The 18,183-nt window shown below is 38.8% G+C and overlaps 2 protein-coding genes across 2 annotated transcripts in view; one reads left to right on the top strand and one right to left on the bottom strand.

Annotated features, from left to right (window-relative positions):
- The window catches only part of LOC124266695 (coiled-coil domain-containing protein 177-like), a 48,413-nt gene extending 47,002 nt beyond the window's left edge, over positions 1 to 1,411 (bottom strand). The window contains exon 1 of the mRNA XM_046701489.1: positions 1,270 to 1,411. Coding sequence (XP_046557445.1) covers positions 1,270 to 1,318 — 49 coding nt within the window. The 5' untranslated portion in view covers positions 1,319 to 1,411. The remainder of the gene's footprint in view (positions 1 to 1,269) is intronic.
- Positions 1,412 to 1,598: 187 nt separating this feature from the next.
- On the top strand, positions 1,599 to 10,955 carry LOC124266700 (protein LSM12 homolog A-like). Its single transcript, XM_046701496.1, is given in 7 exon segments — positions 1,599 to 1,753; positions 3,691 to 3,824; positions 4,902 to 4,935; positions 4,938 to 4,966; positions 4,969 to 5,013; positions 7,276 to 7,407; positions 8,839 to 10,955. Coding segments are annotated over 7 exon segments (579 nt in total). The 5' UTR covers positions 1,599 to 1,638; the 3' UTR covers positions 8,929 to 10,955.
- The last annotated feature ends 7,228 nt before the right edge of the window (positions 10,956 to 18,183 follow it).

Here is an 18,183-nt window from a genome sequence, read left to right as displayed (position 1 = left end):
ACGAAACTCATCAGAAGATCTCACTACACGCGCGGAGGTGCACGACAGCTTGAGGTGGACCCAAAACACATCATGCAGGATGAGTACACTGGGCCCATGACACAGAAATATTCATTGGAGTTTTGAAAATTAAATGAGTATTTTGGAAAATCGTAATAAGAGATGACCCTATCCAGTTTCCATATATTTTTTTTTACGACGGCTTAGCGCATGCGTGATATGTCATGTGATAATGATACATCATACCGTAAAACAAGCGGGCGGCTATTCTGAAAAGGGTGGAGCTGACGATATTTTAGATATAGCATTTTGATTACATGAAAATTGATGCATTAGTAAACTTGGTTCTAAAACGTAACATTTACATGTGTTTGCAATCATGTACCTTCCTACATTTCACACGAATCATTTTGTTAGTCAGTGCTGAAGCAGTCGACCTCCTGCCAAAAATAACCTGTTTGGTGACGTAATATCTCGCAAATAACCGCGAGAAATAAACACGCAAACAGGCGACCGAAAACAGATGTTGAACGAAAACAGATGACTCGAGGATACATGAAAATTTATGCATTAGTAAACTTGGTTCTAAAACGTAACATTTACGTGTGTTTGCAATCATGTACCTTACTAAATTTCACATGAGGCATTTTGTTGGCAGAGCTGAAGCAGTCGACCTCCTGCTAAAAATAACCTGTCTGGTGACGTAAAATCTCGCTAATACCCGCGAGAAATGAACACGCAAACGGCCAACCGAAAACAGATGACTCGAGGATACTTTTTAATGTGTGGGAAATTGTCCGAGTGGGGAATTGTCTGTGTTGGAAAATGTCTATGTGGGGAATTGTCTGGACCCCCTTATTTGTGCACTGTTAAGTTGGCGCCAACTTGGCAGTCTTGATGAAATCATACCTCTCTTTACAACACAACAAACCAAGATCAAAATGAATGTTCGAAAACTGGCGTCACTCGAATGTTAGACGACGGATCTATGGCTTCTAGCTGTCTTTTATGATTCAGATTCAAATATGATTAAGATCTCTTCAACATCATCTATCACATATTTCATAACATTCTTAAGTTTTATTAACCTATTGAAAAAAAATCTTCCATTTATATCAACAAAAGTATTATGATCCTCAAACATTTTCTAATTTGCCGCCGAGAAAGAAAAGCATGCAGGTGCTTGCACAGGTCAAAATTTTAAAAATATCAGTGAGATAGCCGTCAAATAAAGTTATGCATTTTAAAAATAAACTTATTTGTAGTTACCATTGTCATATTCCGATGTTCCTGGAGTAATACTTATCATCGTTGTCATCTTGTTTGCGGAAAATGTGCCGAAACAGCATCCAAAGCGTCATTCACCACACATAACAACCAAACGCCACCTTGCGGCAAAGAAGCAGGTTCAATTAAAGGACTTAGCGACATTTTCTGGAAAAGAGAAAAAAGCAAATTGTATGGAAATCTCTTATCTAACTCAAACTCTTATATATATTATAACATAAACCAAACACGTGTATATGTATACACCACTGAGTGTTAATGGCAAAGATACAATATGCTATTTATCTTTTGTTCGTTTGAAATATTCCTCAATTTTATTAATTGCAAGCCAAGTCGCATGAGACATGAGAAATGGCAGCCGAATACTTCAGCATCGGAAGTTCTGTTGCTGTCACAACATGCCACAACATAGAATATAAAGGAGAAGTTCTTGCATTTGACTGGACGTCCAAGGTCCTTGCCATCAGTATCCTTTTATGCAACATTTGAAGTAATGTTTCAAAGAAATCGAAAACGTCCTCAGTAACCACGTTCAGTTTTTCGATCACTATGGTTTACTATCCGCACTCTGCGAACATGTTTTGAGTTAAACCTGGGATCGGATATGTTTGTTTATTCAAAGATATTTGTTTTTCAATCCGTTATCGATGTGTTGTCATTGTCTAATATGATGTGAAACGTTGACTTGATTATTTCAGTCAAGGTTCAAATGTCAAACACCATAACATGTGACAAGATATTTTTGTACCAACATGAAAATAACTTTTCCCTTTCAATGGTTATTGGTATTACTTCAGACACAATATTTATCTATATGCAAATTCACATGATGTGAGCCTACCAGAAACTATGTAGACTTAGATAATTTCTATTTCTGGCCTACCTTTAGAATACAGCACCACAAACTTTAAAAATACGTCATAATACCCTTTTACGTAATGTCATGTGATTTTGTTCGAAAGCACGTTCTCGAAACAATGCCCTATGACGCCTGCATGCTTCAACTAGGTTGTCTAGCTCAACAAAGTCGCATTATAAAGCTCCGGCTCACTGGTGTTTCATCTCTCGAGCTATGTCGTTGCATAAGCCAGCGATGTTGAGAGTTTCCAGTAGTTGTATACGGTGGATCGCATAATATTTTACAAAGCACCAGTTTGAAATATTTTCTTTTTTCACTAATAAACATATATTTATTTGTATTACGGGCTGCTGAGGTGTTATGTTTTGTGTATTTTGTATTTTGTAATTTTTTAAATTTACATATATATTTTTGTCATTCAGTAATTTGCACCATTACATAGAAAAGTGTTTTATTAGTATTTTATTTTTCGAAGCGGTAATAATGCATTACACTAAACACGTCAGTCGTGTTTATGCCGGTTCGGTCAATGCATTCTATTTATTAGGATCAATTCAAGGGATTGGGGCTAGGGCTAGGGCTAGGGCTAGCACCTAGGGTTAGGGTTAGGGTTTGGGCTGAGGGTTTAGGGTTTAGGGTTAGGGTTAGGGTTGGGGACCTAATCCAATTTATCAGGTACATGTCGGTGTAATACGTGAGTACCATTTGTTGTTTTTCCTTTTTGCATTTTAATACTTTTTTTCACACAAAAACGGGAAACCAAAAACGTCGAAAGTACATTATAAAATGGTTTAATGTAGAAATTTTGGGCTAATGGAAATTGGTCTGGAATTTGCACTCAAGCCTCTTTCAAGCGCTAACATAAATTTTGTAAAACAGTAATGATTCAGAGGCTAACTCACCCGGTGCGCGTCACTACATGCTCATGTCTCCCTCGTTCTTTAGTAGATCCACATTATCCTTACAGTGTTCCTTCATCACTTTTCTGTCACAAAATCACCGATTTATATAAAAGCACGTCATTCATGCATGCACCGGTGAAATCGTCTGGCCTGGCGTCAACAACCCTTTTCAGTGTGAGGCATATCGGCTCATTCCACTGCGCCACCGCGTTAATTTGTAGATTACGGAATGGGGACGAGTGTGCCAAATGGCATCGGATCCATTCGGCAGTTGTCCGGAGAATAATCACGAGACACCAAGTCTACCCGTAGCATCCGTAATTGTCCGTGACCTATTCGACTCTTTCCGTTCATTTCCGTGACGTCACAGGAATGACTCGATAAATTTGGACATTGCGCAACAGTGTGGACGTAGCTCAGTCGGTTAGCTGTCGAGCTAACAATCCGAAGGTCGCGGGTTCGTGTCCGCCGGGTTCTCACAAACTGGTTGCTTGTCTTAATGACACGTGACCTAGTGCAGAGATCGTCCTCACGAGAAGTTGTGGTGCTGTATTCTAAAGGTGCTCCCTATTTCTTACTATATTTATCGACAGCCATTCAGTGTCCCAGTGATGTTTTAACTATTTCTTAAACTTGTAAAAGAAGCTGACCCTACAAATGGAGCTAGAGGTCAAAGTGATGTTAAGCTCATCAACCTGGCCTTGGTCAGCGATGTTAAAGTCCTGAAAGAAGCAGATGATCAGCCACAAGCGCTCACGAACCTAAACCTACCCAGGGTAAGAATATTTTTTGTGAAAGAAAGCCTAGTACACCATGCCAGAAGCTGAAGAGGCATGAGTTAGATGCTCTATACTACTTATCAAGGATTTAGTGATTGATGCATTTTTCATACAGTGTTGTTTTATTTGTGTGGGTTCTGATCCATAAAGCATTGGTAATGTTACGAACTGACGTATACCATTAGCTTATTGTATACCATTATCTTATTGTATACCATTAGCATATTTACCATTAGCTTATTGTATACCATTAGCTTATTGTATACCATTATCTTACAAATATTTAGGATATATCTGGACCGGAGTAGAGTCCAGTATTTGTCTCCAAGGATGTACCTGATGTAAAATAAGCATGATTCCAAATGATTTGAACAGTTTCTCAATTGATGTGAACATAGTTATTACCACACTGTTCAAATGGAGGCGTGTATTTAACTGATAACATGCCAATAATATCATTGTGGAGGTTGATTTAATGCTTGGTTTGACATTATTGAATGTAAGAAACTATGCATCTGAATGAAAATATGTCGCAGGTTTGAACAAAATAGGCATATTCCACTTCTTAAGTGAGTGAGTGAGTGAGTTGAGTTTAACGCCGCACTCAGCAATATTCCAGCTATATGGCGGCCCACTTCTTAAGACTTTCTTTTAATCCATGTATATGCAAACACACTACATCTGTCTGTTCTTTGAAGTACATTTATGCTAAAGCCTTCCAAAATCTGTGAGGTTGATGCATATATTGAATCTAGCTTGAACATTATGTTGTCACATTGTTTGTCATACTGATATATTTAGCTCAAATCAAATGACAGAAATAGGATGACTGATAAAACAAAATAAAATTGTAGACCTGTTTTACTCTCAAAAGTTCCGTTACAATGACATGATTTCAGGCTTAAGCCCAGAGCATTTTTGCATGCAAAAACATTTTCTGCCTAGATTTTGGTTTGTTAGAATCTAACCCATCTTCATGGGTTTCACTGAAACCTATCTTGTTTAAACTGTCACTATATTAGCAGATCACATGTTTGAGTTTACAATACAGTTCTAATTGAATCATTTTGGCAGATAAAGAACCGATTGAGAGATAGTTTAGATGAGAAAGGAGACAAGTTAACTATGTGGGAGTAGGTGTGTGCCACCAGAAGGACAGAAGATCTTCTTTGCAATAACAAAAAGCGTAAGTAGGCTTCTTTTCTTTGTTTTTGTTTCTAACCTAATGTGAGGATCCAGGTTTGAATTGAATTAGATCAGCTTAGCATACCTGTTTGTTGTATGAGCAGAATGGGACTTGATTGACACATGTCATCATATCCATGTTGTGTAGATCAAAGTTTGTGCTCTGTTGATCACTGGATTGTCCAGTGAAGACTTGATTATTTACATACTGGCGCCATATAGCTGGAATATTGCTGAATCACGTGACGCAGGAACAAACCAACCATCAATCTGTTGTTTTCCCCTGTATGAATTTGATTCTTGGATCATGTCTGGGAGACCATGTACGACAGCCATCTTATTAAATTCTGATATTTGACTCTTCTGCATGAAGGTCTGAATTAACAACCTATGCACAAGAAGTCAAGCCAAAAGCCAGGATCAAGGCATCATATTCTCTGTGCTATTGATCAAAGCATCTGATTCCTGTGATTGATGCTTCGATTGAAAATATGTACAGGGTTGTGGGGTAGCCTAGTGGTTAAAGCGTTAGGTCGTCTAGCTTGAGACCAGTTTATATTCCCCATATGGGTACAATGTGTGAAGCCCATTTCTGGTGTCACCCACCGTGATATTGCTGGAATATTGCTAAACTAACTCACTCACTGAAAATGTATGTATAATCTAGTTTTAAATGCAGGTATATAGGCAAGGATCTGGTCATCAAAATGTCGTCGTGATGGTGAAAGTCTGTCCTAAAAAGTTTAGGCAACATTTGAGATACAGACTGAGAAGCAATATTATGAGATCAGTTCCAGCATTAGTCTCAGTGGCTTTTGGTCTTTCTATGAATTTGAAATAGTCGGACCTGGTCTAATCATACTAATGATAAATACAAATTGAAAAGTGGATTCTGCCCAACATCAAAGTGTGACAAAATAAGTACCAGTCCATGGAGACAAGGTTTAAGAAGTATATATCACAGGGATCTACTGAGTAATGATGGAGTCAACATCAATTAGTGAAATGAAGAAGTGTCTAATAACCTGTAGGTAAAATCAGCGACAAATTTATCAATTATTCAGGAACTGTACTAGCTTCGAGATAAGATATGGCTATGAACTGTAACAAAACGCGCTGTTGCTTGGCAATGTCTGTAATATCTCGGTAGTATCCTCTCCATGGGATATTTGATTAATTCAGTAACCCATGCTTGTCGTAGTAGGTGATCTGACGGGGATCGGTGGTCAGGCTCACTGACTTGGTTGATTACCGTCATTGTCCCAATTATCCCCAATATTCATGCTGCTGATCACTGGATTGTCTGGTCCAGAAGAAGTGAAAATGTGAGTTATCTCCCTTGGTGGGTACTAGTGGGACTTGTGTCTATCTAAACGTGACCCATTGTCCTGGTAACTAGACCTGTGAACACCAGGGTTAGAATTGGTCTTCAGTAACCCATGCTTGTCATAATAGGCGACTAATGGGATCAGGTGGTCAGGCTCACCGACTTGGTTGACACGTCATTGTATCCCAATTGCGTAGATCAATATTCATGCTGCTGATCACTCGATTGTCTGGTCCAGGCTGGATTATTTACAGACCACCACCATATAACTGGAATATTGCAGAGTGTGGCATAAATGTAATTAAGGGCCAGGTGCTTTCTGGACACTGTTAGTGGTTCAGATTCAGCCAAGGAACAGCGGCTAGGCTGTGGGCACTGATACCAGGACAAAGCACATGTATGGAGGCAGCCATATTTTATTGCCGGTAATTAAGGAAAACCAGGATTTTAGTGGAATAGGGATGGATTGGTTACATGAAAAGTGGAATCGGATGGAAAGGGTAAAATATGAATTAATAGGAAACATTAGAAGTGGAGAAATTAGCCTTTCTGACAATAAAACTAAACTCATTCTCACCTCCTGTCATCATTCGGTTATAATAGACAGATTTTGGACATTGTAATGGGAATCCCCAAGCATGCACAAGCATTCTGAAAGGCACAGCAGCTAAGGTATGAGTGAGTTTACAACCGCCTCAAGCAATATTCAAGTTATATGGTGGCGGTCTGTAAATAATGTCAGTCTGGACCCGAATCAATCCAGTGATCAACAGCATGAGCATCAATCTGAGCAATGGGGCACTGCAGCTAAGCCCAAGGAGCAAAGGTCTAGCTATGTATTTGAACCTGGAATATTGTGCATCTGTTTTGTTTAGAAAATATTATCTGATCATTTTCTTGTATGATGTGTGTGCCTCTGTTTACCAGTATCAGTGATGTGCTGGTTGGGATGGAAGTAACATCATCGTCATGGGCCAGAAAGTGGTCATCAAGCCTCCATACAGATTAGAAGACTGCAGTGCACGCAAGTCTGAGTCATCACAAGCACTCCAACATGTTAGAAAAATAGTAAGTTTGTTTCTTCATCTATGTGACTTTTGTCACTGAGATTTACCACTCATGCAAACACATTCATCCTCAGATGTACATCCTCATCACTACCAGGGCCGGTGGGGTAGCCCAGTGGTTTAAGCATATGCTGGTCCCACTGAAGACCCGGGTTCGATTCCCCACATGGGTACAATGTGTGAAGCCCATTTCTGGTGTCCTGCCATGATGTTGCTGGAATATTGCTAAAAGCGGCATAGAACCATACTCACTCACTAAATCAATCACTCACTCACTACCAGGTAATTATGAAATGGGAACAGGTCACCCAGTCATCTAAGGCACTGCAATTTGGTTGTGTCCCTTGGGGAAGCCAGGATCCTATAAGCATGAGTTGGAGTATTTATTCTGGCTTTGACCCCAGAAGTATAATGCTAATACTGTTAAGAGTGCATTGTCATCATATGCTGCGAGTTACATGTGCCACCGTCTTACAAAGTTAACAAGGGTTTTAGTTATGTGGGTCATTTAGAACATAATATTTGTAATATTCGTTATTAAATTAGTTTCTATGAGGTTTGCACTTCAATTCCACAACAGACCAAGGGGAACTTACGTAATAGATGCAGTTGAATAATGACAAGATATACACTTCAAGGTACTGGGACGTGCTGACAGGATATTGGGTAGCCTAGCATTTGAAGCTCAGCCTTGTCATGTCATTAACTGGGGCTTTAGCCTAGTGGTTCGTCTCGTTTCGCTCGTCACACCGAAGACGTGTGTTCGATTCCCCACATGGGTACAGTGTGTGAAACTAATTACTGGTGTCCCCAGCCGTGATATTGCTGGAATATTGCTAAAAGCAGCGTAAAGCCATACACACTCACTAAGTCCCCCACTCCAGTGCCTGCCAACAGCACCAGGCCAAATTCTGGTAACACGTTATATTTGGGAATACACTTTCTCAGTTAAGAACAGATTCTACAACTTCTGCTGGGTTGAGTCCCATATGGGATTTGAACCCACTCTCTTGGGGTCAGGCACTGAAAGTCAGGGGTGATGGGTTTGATGGTGCCATACCAGGGCTTGACATTCACCCAAATTCCCGAACAAGACCACAGGACCAGTAACTTTAAAAAAATCACTGGTCCTTACAGATTCTTACTGGTCCTGCTAAGGGACTCTTATTGACAGCCTTAAATATCTACTAGACCGTCAGAATCGTTCTTACCAAAGTTGCACTGGTCCTGTCAACATATTACTAGACCCAGGCCAGTGGGATAGCATATATGGCAAATATGGTAAAACTCTGATGCTTGATTTTCATTACCATGGTTTAAGATTCATTGAAAAACATCATAAAACAGCAATAGAAATTCATCATGATGATGGTGGAACATTGTGTTGAAATATTCACTACTCAATTATAAGAAAACTCCTCCTCTGTTGCAGGTAACTAAATTTCTGCAGGAGGATGGCAGTCAGGCAGAGAGGAAATCCATGTCGCCATCACCTGCCCCCTCATCATCCTCATCAACATAGTCATCATCATCATCGTTGTCATGGATACCATAACATTGTGAGAGTGAAGAAACAAATATCACTTTACTCATGTGATGTTTTCTGAGGCAGTGGACAATACTTCCAGTTAGTTGATAGTTTTACTGCACATACAAGCTCCTCACAGCAATAGCCATTCATGGAGTCTTGATCATCGTTGCCACCAGTCCTGAAAGTGGAAGAGTTTGCAGCTCATTATGATGAGACCAGTATGTTTCCAATGATGATAATCATGAACTGAAAACCCTCTCCCACCTTCCTTTCCTTCTATGTGTGAAGCCCATTTCTGGTTGTCCCCGCTTCATTGATGTTGCTGGAATATTGCTAAAACGGCGGCGTAAAACCAAGCTCAGTCAGTCAGTCCTTTCCCTTCTACAGGCCGTGGGGTAGCCTTGTGGTTAAAGCGTTAAACTGTCGCGTAAAGACCTGGGTTATATTCCCCTCAATGGTACAATGTGTGACCCATTTCTGGCGTCCCCATGCGTGATGATTTGCTGGAATATTGCTAAAAGCAGCATAAAGCATGCTCATTCCTTTGCCTTCTCTATTTTGTTTTGTTTGGTCAATTTAAATTTCTATTCACTTCCATTGTAATTGCCCTAAGTATGAGTGTTGGTGGGAAGTTTGGTGTTTTTGTTTAGTCAACAATATCTTGAGACCAAACAAAATAACCTGAATTTTCCTCTGAAGTAGTAAGTCAGTGTAACCATTTTAAAATCACCATAATGATGAAAAATGTCTTTCCCTTGGAAGGCACACAAAATGTACCTATCACCTGGTTTTGTGTGTGAGGAAAACGACAAAATGTTTGGACGGTTGGCATGAAGTTCACAGTCATAACATGTTTGTTCAAGCTTCTTATGAAATGGGCCTTCCACACTGGTGGCAATGGTGATACAAGATATTTCACAACATTGTCAGATGCTTGGATGGAGTAATGCATTTAAGATCAACGAGATAATCTGTTTGACCTTCCTTGTTGAAGACTTCGATGAGTCAGGCCAAAAAAATATGTTATGGTTCGATTTCCACACATTTCAGAACTAGGGTAGGTAGGTAGGTTTTTGGGTTTTGCAAAATATTTGTACATTACTACCTCAGGTGAGTCATGTGTCAGAAAATAATTTATTATGTGGTGAGTAAATTTGTTAGGCCCGGTGGGAATATTTAGGGTCTAGGTCAAAATCGGAACCACAAGGTGTTTTGGAGGCCTCACGTCATGTTAATTTCCGTCTTGGTCCACCAACATCCCTCTGAAAGTTGAAGCAGACTCTTTTAAGTTCCTGATCTTGCAGAGAGCCGGAAAGACTGCCAGTCTCCGATTATTCAGTTTAATATTTATTTTTAGACAATTGTGGAAGTATCCTTGTTGCAAGACTTTATATATTCAGTATTGAGTTCTCATGGCACAGTAATGCAACTTTCTTTCTAACCAAGGAAACCAAGGACTGGTAAAAGTGAATTCAAAGACAACTGTTTTACTGTTACAGGTCATATTAAGTGTTTGTCGATATTGCAAAAGAGCATTGCAACATGGTATTAATTTAGTGGAATTACAATATTTCTCAATCCATTTAGTTGTAAGAAGGGACAGTGGGGTAGCCTAGTGGTTAAAGCGTTTCTCGCTTGTCACAGCTGAAGACCCTGGTTCAATTCCCCACCTGGGTACAATATGTGAAGCCCATTTCTGGTGTTCGGCCATTGATATTGCTGGAATAATACTAAAAAAGCTGGCATAAAACTAAACTCACTCACTAGTTATGTAAAGCATTATGGTGATATGCTGATGTGAATCTTCCATTGAGTATTATTCTGAAATAAACTAAACAGAAGAAACACTTTTAATAATTTAACTAAGCCCTGTATTTGTTATTATTTATTCCCCACTGATACAAATTTCATTGCAGTTACCATTTAAACATCAGACTCTTATCAGTTAGAGAGATGATGCACAATTGATGTGTCTCTGCTTAGGATCTTAATGAAACAAGATATTGAGCATCGACTCAGAAAAGAATGGACAAGAATCATTTTGTAATCTGAATGGAGGAAAAATTTCAAGTGAATTCTGAATTTTTCATATTTGCTGATTATTCAAGGAAAAGAAATACTTTCATAGTCTCCGTTAGCTACTGCTGCAGTATTAGGGACCATTCATAATTCTTGACAATTGGTGGTGGGGTGGGGTGTCATCAATTTTGTTCACATGTACTAGGGGTGGTGATCAATTTTGGACATTAAAAAATATTAAGTAATCATGGTTAAAAAATGGGGGTGGGTGGTGTGTCATTGATTTTGGTACATAACTTTTTGGGAGGGGATCATTCAAATTGTACATGCTTCTACATAAAATCATCATCACCCTCAGCCATAGCAAATTAGGAATGGTCCCTCATTGAGCGATTGTAATGTGTCTGTTTTCTGCCAGAAGGATCATGATGGTGATGCTGATCATGTCAAGACTGAGTTGAGATGTTACTATCATTGGCAGGACTGTCGTGTAAATTCTGATCCCGTCTCTTCTCTAATTGGTGTGGTGGGGTAGCCCAATGGTTAAAGTGTTCAATTGTCACACCAAAAGACCCGAGGCCCATTTCTGGAGCACCCCACCATGCTTTTGCTGGAATATTGCTAAAAACAGTGTAAAACTAAACTCTTCACTCACCTTGCAATATAATACTGGCCATATCAACATGCATTGTAAAATTGCCCCATGGGCTGAAATAAATAATAAATTAACCGACTCTACCAACATGCCTTTAAGAATTCTAGTTCAAAACACTTTGTTGTGACTGCCTGAGGTTTTGAAAGAAGTTACAGAATATTCTTAACACTGACAAGTTATGAAACAGTTAATTTTTGTGTTATCAGAAGCATTGTTTCAACTCGGAATGTTCTGGCCATTTAGATTTATATATCAACACGTAACCCCTATCAATAAAGAAATATGTGTTGATTTGTAACCAATAACCGTAGACATGTATTCCCTATTAATAAAGGATTGGTAGCTCAGTGTAGCATTCACTTGTGTTTAAGATCTGTTTGATTCCCATATTATTGTATATGTGAAGCCCCTTTTTCCGATGTTCCTACTGTTATATTATAGAATATTTTATAGCAATATTAACCTTAACTTTATTCCTAGAAAGCATTAGTTAGGATAGTTTCACTTCTTAAAATTTATTTTAACCATATTGAGGGTCCACCCACTCACCTCCCCCATGAAGGGGAGGTCTACTATTGGAGTGGAATCTCCTTTGCCAATTTACAATAAACATTGTTTTAAACATCCTCCGTTCATAGGTTGTGTGTTAAATCGCCTAATAGTAGTATTCAAGTGTATTGACAATTGGTTCCTTGGTCACCATGAAAATACATGTTTGTCATATTGTGCTTAAATTATACTCTGATGAGCATTCTCCCATGATATATGAGGGTACCTTCTTTAATTATCCAGACAATAATGATAAACACTCAGGTGAACTGATGGTAAGCTCGAAAAGAATTTGCCTTTTGTTTACAAGCTCCAGTTGATCTTTAGATATTTTATCTCAAGAAACACAAAAGAACAATATACCTTTACGCATACACTTAGTGTACAATACATAAAATATTCACAACACCATGATAGTACAGCCTTATTAATTTGCATTCTGAACTCCTGGTTGTTTTCTTGAAAAGCTGATGCTTGTCTGGAGAATTTAGGAAGCCTCAACACCTCATCAGAAAGATGACCTTTGGTGATCTACGGCAACCACAGGTTTTCATGCATTCAGGGCAAATGCTTTGAGTAAAAAGATCTGGGTCAAAAATAAATTAACCAATATTGGAATACAACATCCCAACATATCATGTACAGGCTTGTATTCCCTTCACAAATTGCCCCATGGGAAATCCTCAGCAACCCATGTTGTCATAAGAGGTGACTAATGGGATCGGGTGGTCAGTTGATCTGACTTTATTTCGATACATGTCATCAACATATTCAATTGTGCACAGATTGATGCCTCATGCCGTTGATCTCGGACTGGTTCGGTCCAGACCATTTACAAACATTGCCATACAGCTTGAATTCTGCTAAACAAAACAATTGCGAAACTGCTGCAACGCGGATGAAACCAATCTTAGATAACATACAAGCCACTAATAAAAATATTCATATATTTCATGAATCATACCTGCCAACAGTTACACACAGATGTCTTGAACAGATCATATTAGAAGAGAATTGACAAGTATCACAGTGCAACCTACCACCAAACACTATAATATGGATGGAAAACAATTAACCTATTGTGGCCTACAGCTAGCTATCACTTTGATTAACAGCTGTGTCACTCAAGTGAGATTGTTTTTCCCATGGTGCAGTAAACGCGTTAATATAGAATCTTACAAGGAAAATCCTGGTTTCTTCAACCCAGGCTTGTCGAAGAGTCACTACAAGGATCGGATGGTCAGGCTCACTGTCGGTGGGTTGTAGTCAAAAGGGCCGTAGGCTAAGTCAAATGGGCTGAAATGAAAAGTCAAACAGGTCAAATAACGTAATAACTTATAGTAAAATAGTGTAAATAGTGATTAGTTGTTATTATTAAGCACAATGGAATTTGAAACATGACTCAAATGTTTTCATTGTGTCATGACTAATCAAGACGAATGTTTGTTTCCTTTGTTGTAAAGTTTTAATCCAAATCTAATTAAAACATGGAGTCTTAACATTTTATTGTAAAGCATCTCTCACTCCAGTGTCTTAACTAAAGAACACACTTCAGAAATGACATGCACAGCCCATCCAGCTTCACATGAACCAAACCACAAAGCAAAACAAAATCAATATTCCAGTTAAAGTTGTAACACCTAACTGACTATACAAATAGAAGGGTTATACAAATAGACCCTACAACAACACAACAACAATCTACTCTTCATTCAAACAGCTAATAACAACAAAACACAACTAAAATTATTTCTGCCAACAGAATCATAAGCCAACATGAAAACAACCAACTATGTAGTTCTTTACCTTTCATTATCAAGTATGATGATATTATGTTTCAATGCTATATGTGTCAATAAATAATGTAAACCTTTCTAAACTTTTTTTCTGTTCGGCCCATAGACTAGGAATAAGGTCCTTTGACTCTTCATATCGGTCTTTTACTTTTCCATCGGCCCTTTGACTTGGTAATCTCTGTCGGCCCCTTTTGTCCTTCGGCCCATTTGACTAGTTCCTTAATGTGGTTGACACGTCATCGTGTATCAAATGTAAGTGATCACTGAATTTATTGATAGTCTGGGTTCCAGTCTTCGATTATTCACATAGATAGTAGTCATATAGTTGGAATAAGTTGTTGAGTAATGGCGTTAAATTAACAAACTAGAGACTATATACTGTTATGGTCTCTAGAACAAAACCAACTAACCAAAAGTGCGCAAAAACGTTGGCACCGTACAAAAACGAAGCTACTACGTAAAAATAATCCCTTCCGGACGCAAGGCAATGTACATATCTACAACATTTATATTCTAGATGTCAATTGAAACTGCTTCTAACAATGACCCATATACCCGTGGTATTTATTGATTCTATTTCCTTAACGTTTCAACACAAACGCAGTTGATGAGAATGACGCGCAATGCAAGCCCATTAGCGGTGCATTCCATGACAATTTTGGCTTTACCCTTAGAAAAAAAAAATATTCGGATGGATGGTCTGACGATCACAATCATAAACAACAGGATTGTCGATTATTACGTAATTCTATTATTCCACCACATTTACACTCCAGGTAGTATCGTAAACTTGTTTCATATTCTACAAAGAATCAACTAAGTTGTAGCGGAAGTAATATATAATGCAGTTTACTTTCTGCAGTGTGTGCACCATGAGAACATGCCGGCCCCATTTTACCGTTCATGCAATTGCACATGCGTATTAGACATCATTGGTACGTTAAAACGTTCAGCGCAACGAACATAAGAAACCAGTTCAGCAAATGTCGGGGACGCGCGAACAAACATATCTTACACAGTTTGTTGGTTGCTGACACCAGAAAACTGTTGCTGTCCGTCTCATAATAACAGCCACGCCTTTCAATTTTATATTCCATTTGCCGCCACCTTCATGCAAGGTGCCTTTAAGTGTCTCTTTAATAACGTGGTTCCGCTTTCGCCAGAGAAAATTGGTCCTTTCGCCAGAGCGGTTCCGCTTCGCCAACTGGTTTCCTTTGGCAACCGCCTTGACGCGGTTCCGCCTAGCCCGCACCCACTTTGACTACAGGTGGGCAGGCAGGTAGGTAGGTAAGCAGACAGGTAGGCTATACCTAAGCTGTTGCAATGCCCATAAAACATCAGGTCTGTGCTAGGTTGATGTATCTTGCTCTTTTATCAACAGGGTGAAAAAATGTTATGGTATACTTTGAGAAAAATCTTGACATATAGAAAACAATTTCATCCTGAGAATTATGCCTGAAAATCATTTTCACTCTCTTATTGAGATTCAATATTCAGCTTAACAGTTGATCTTTTCATTATGTTTTGCGTGGACAATACAGAATGTATATAGAGATTTATTCTTTTAAGGACCTTTTTTATGTGTGAAGTCAGATGACTGAGAAAGGTTTGTACCTTTGAAGCGTTGCTATTTGTGTATAGTTGCAATTCTTTGTAGTTTCTATTGCATTACTGGTGCATTTATTAGATATTTGTGCATTGCAAATCCTGCTGCTTGTATGTTGAGCTTGATCTTGAAAAATCCTACTGCTTGGTTTGCAGAGTTGATTGAGGTAAAATGGATCAGCCGGATTCGTCATTGTGCTTTGGCTAATATTGGTACATTCTTCACAAACAACCACTGCTTTTTTCGCCCATGCGTTAATATTGAGTGAGTGAGTGAATGAAGTTTAATTCTTACCACACTCAGCAAATATTCCAGCCATGCTACGGGCGGTCTGTAACAATCGAAGCCCAATCTCAGACAAATCCAGTGATCAAATAAAAGCATGAGCATCTGCACAAATGCGGAACCGGCGACATAGTCAACCAAGTCAGCTTAATCTGACTACCATCCTGTTAGACGCCTAATGACAAGCATACTTTGTGGCAAGCATGGGTTGCCTGAAGACCTATATTCCCACCCGATCTTCACGTAGTCGCCATGATTTTGCAGACGGGCATTAAGATTCTGGCCTGCATGTACATATGTTTTAATATACCTTTTAAAAAAGTAAGATAACCTAAACTTTCAATTTCCTCCTGATAATGTAAGTATAAACGTTAACAAACTTTTCAAAGACAGACGCCTGAACGCTAATTCAACATTTCCTTTATCACCACCCCTAAACACAACGCATGGGATGCATGTCCATATCAATAATAAATTCCCATGCATCGCAAGGTGTCATTCTTGATTTTGACAGTTTTCAAGAAAGTTTATAAAACCACTGTATACCCACACTTTGACAATCATCTGCATCACACAGTTCTTAGTGTTTGTTTCGTAATTTTTGGGTTGAAAATGAAAATTGTACAATACGTAAATTTCACATCATACACCAGTCATCTCTTCAAGAGCCGCATTGCTGTACAAAACAACCACGGGTCATAAGGGAAGGCGCAAGGGTGATACACTCCTCAAACCATTATTATCATATCAACATTGATTGACTCTACCATATCTCACAATTATTTCAGTGGTAAAATTAAGTCTCCAACCTGGTTGTAATCCCGTCTCACATCAACACGGCAGCCCCACAGTCCATAAACTTTAACAGTGAGTGTGTGAGTTTAGCTTCCACGCCGCTTTAGTGGCGGGGACACGAGAAATGGGCATCAACAAATTGCACCCATGTGGGGATCAAAACCCGGTCTCAAATGTGACGAAAGTGATTGCTTCTTACCATTTCATATTCCACCGGCCTCAGTCAGTGAATAATCTCTTCATGGCTGTTGTCACTTTTCACTGTGCTATCATCATTTGATGCTCTTCACTGGATCATAATCTCAGTAGACACTCATATCACGCTGAAGTTTCTAACAGATGTCCTATATTTTCTTAGTTTTCAATCCTTAGTATTTTAGAAAAAAAAATATTTGACTATCCATAAAATGAATTCATTTGAAAGGCATTTGTGTTGATCATGATATATGATATTTTATGGATAACAACTCTTTTTATTTTATAGGACGCTTCAGGAGTTTAATTGCTCTTTCATCAGGTGATGAAGGATGAAGGATCAAGAATTAGCTCTTGAAACGAGCAAAGAACAAAAGAGAAGTTGTTATTCATAAACATACAAAATTTCCATATCCATAAGCTTAATTTGTCGCGTTTCTCTTTTAATGTTTTTAAAACTGTTCAAGCACATCTTGATGAGATACAGTAATAATAAGAACTATTTCTTTTTATTCATATCAGCCCACCCCATGGTAATTCAAGGTAAGAAAACTGGTAGTTGATGGATAATTTCATCTGGACTTGGTTAAACACTTGTCATTAAGGCCCGAATGTGTACATCATTGTTCTCGATATCAGTCACTGGATTGTGTGGTCCAGATCCACTATTTACAAGCTGCCTCTTACTGTTGATGACAGCCTTCATCATATTAACAACAAACACAAAACCCAACCCACCCAACCCAATATAAAATCTATCTGTTTCTCATCCAAAACTGTATACCACTGGAGATATTGCTTTGTATATCCCGGTCTCTAAAAGATAATATCATTTCCTTTGACAGTAGATTTTGTACAATATTCCGACGTCAATTACAGGACTCCTACAATGCCTGATGTCGAAAATTGATGATGTCATAATGCTATGACATCGCTGCACTGAAAGCCCAATGGCAGTACCGCGGTTCAGAGATGCATACCTTCATTGAAAACCAATGAAGAGCGGATTTCCAGATGGTGGTAAATAGAATCCCACCCCTCGTATTCTTGATCAAATATATCAAACACCTTTCATTGATAAAGTAAAATAATTCCCTCGCAAGCCTTTAATAAGGTCCATTATTGGCTTCCAGTAGTGAATAATACCATGCATCAACGACAAAATCTGTACGTCACCAAACAAAGAAGGGTGCGGACCCTTATTCATTTTCTTTACAGACATTGGCCACAGACCGCTAGCGCCGACGATGACAAACCGGAGGAAGCAGAGACGCAGACATGGGAATGTCCAGCAAACCTGAACGACAAAAGCGCAGGAAACTGTCTATGAGTAGAGAAAATCAGGG

The sequence above is a fragment of the Haliotis rubra genome, unplaced genomic scaffold (assembly GCF_003918875.1).
Source record: "Haliotis rubra isolate DU_JTF1 unplaced genomic scaffold, ASM391887v1 Scf1272, whole genome shotgun sequence".
Classification (NCBI taxonomy): Eukaryota; Metazoa; Mollusca; class Gastropoda; order Lepetellida; family Haliotidae; genus Haliotis; species Haliotis rubra.
This window is presented reverse-complemented; position numbering and strand designations above follow the sequence as displayed.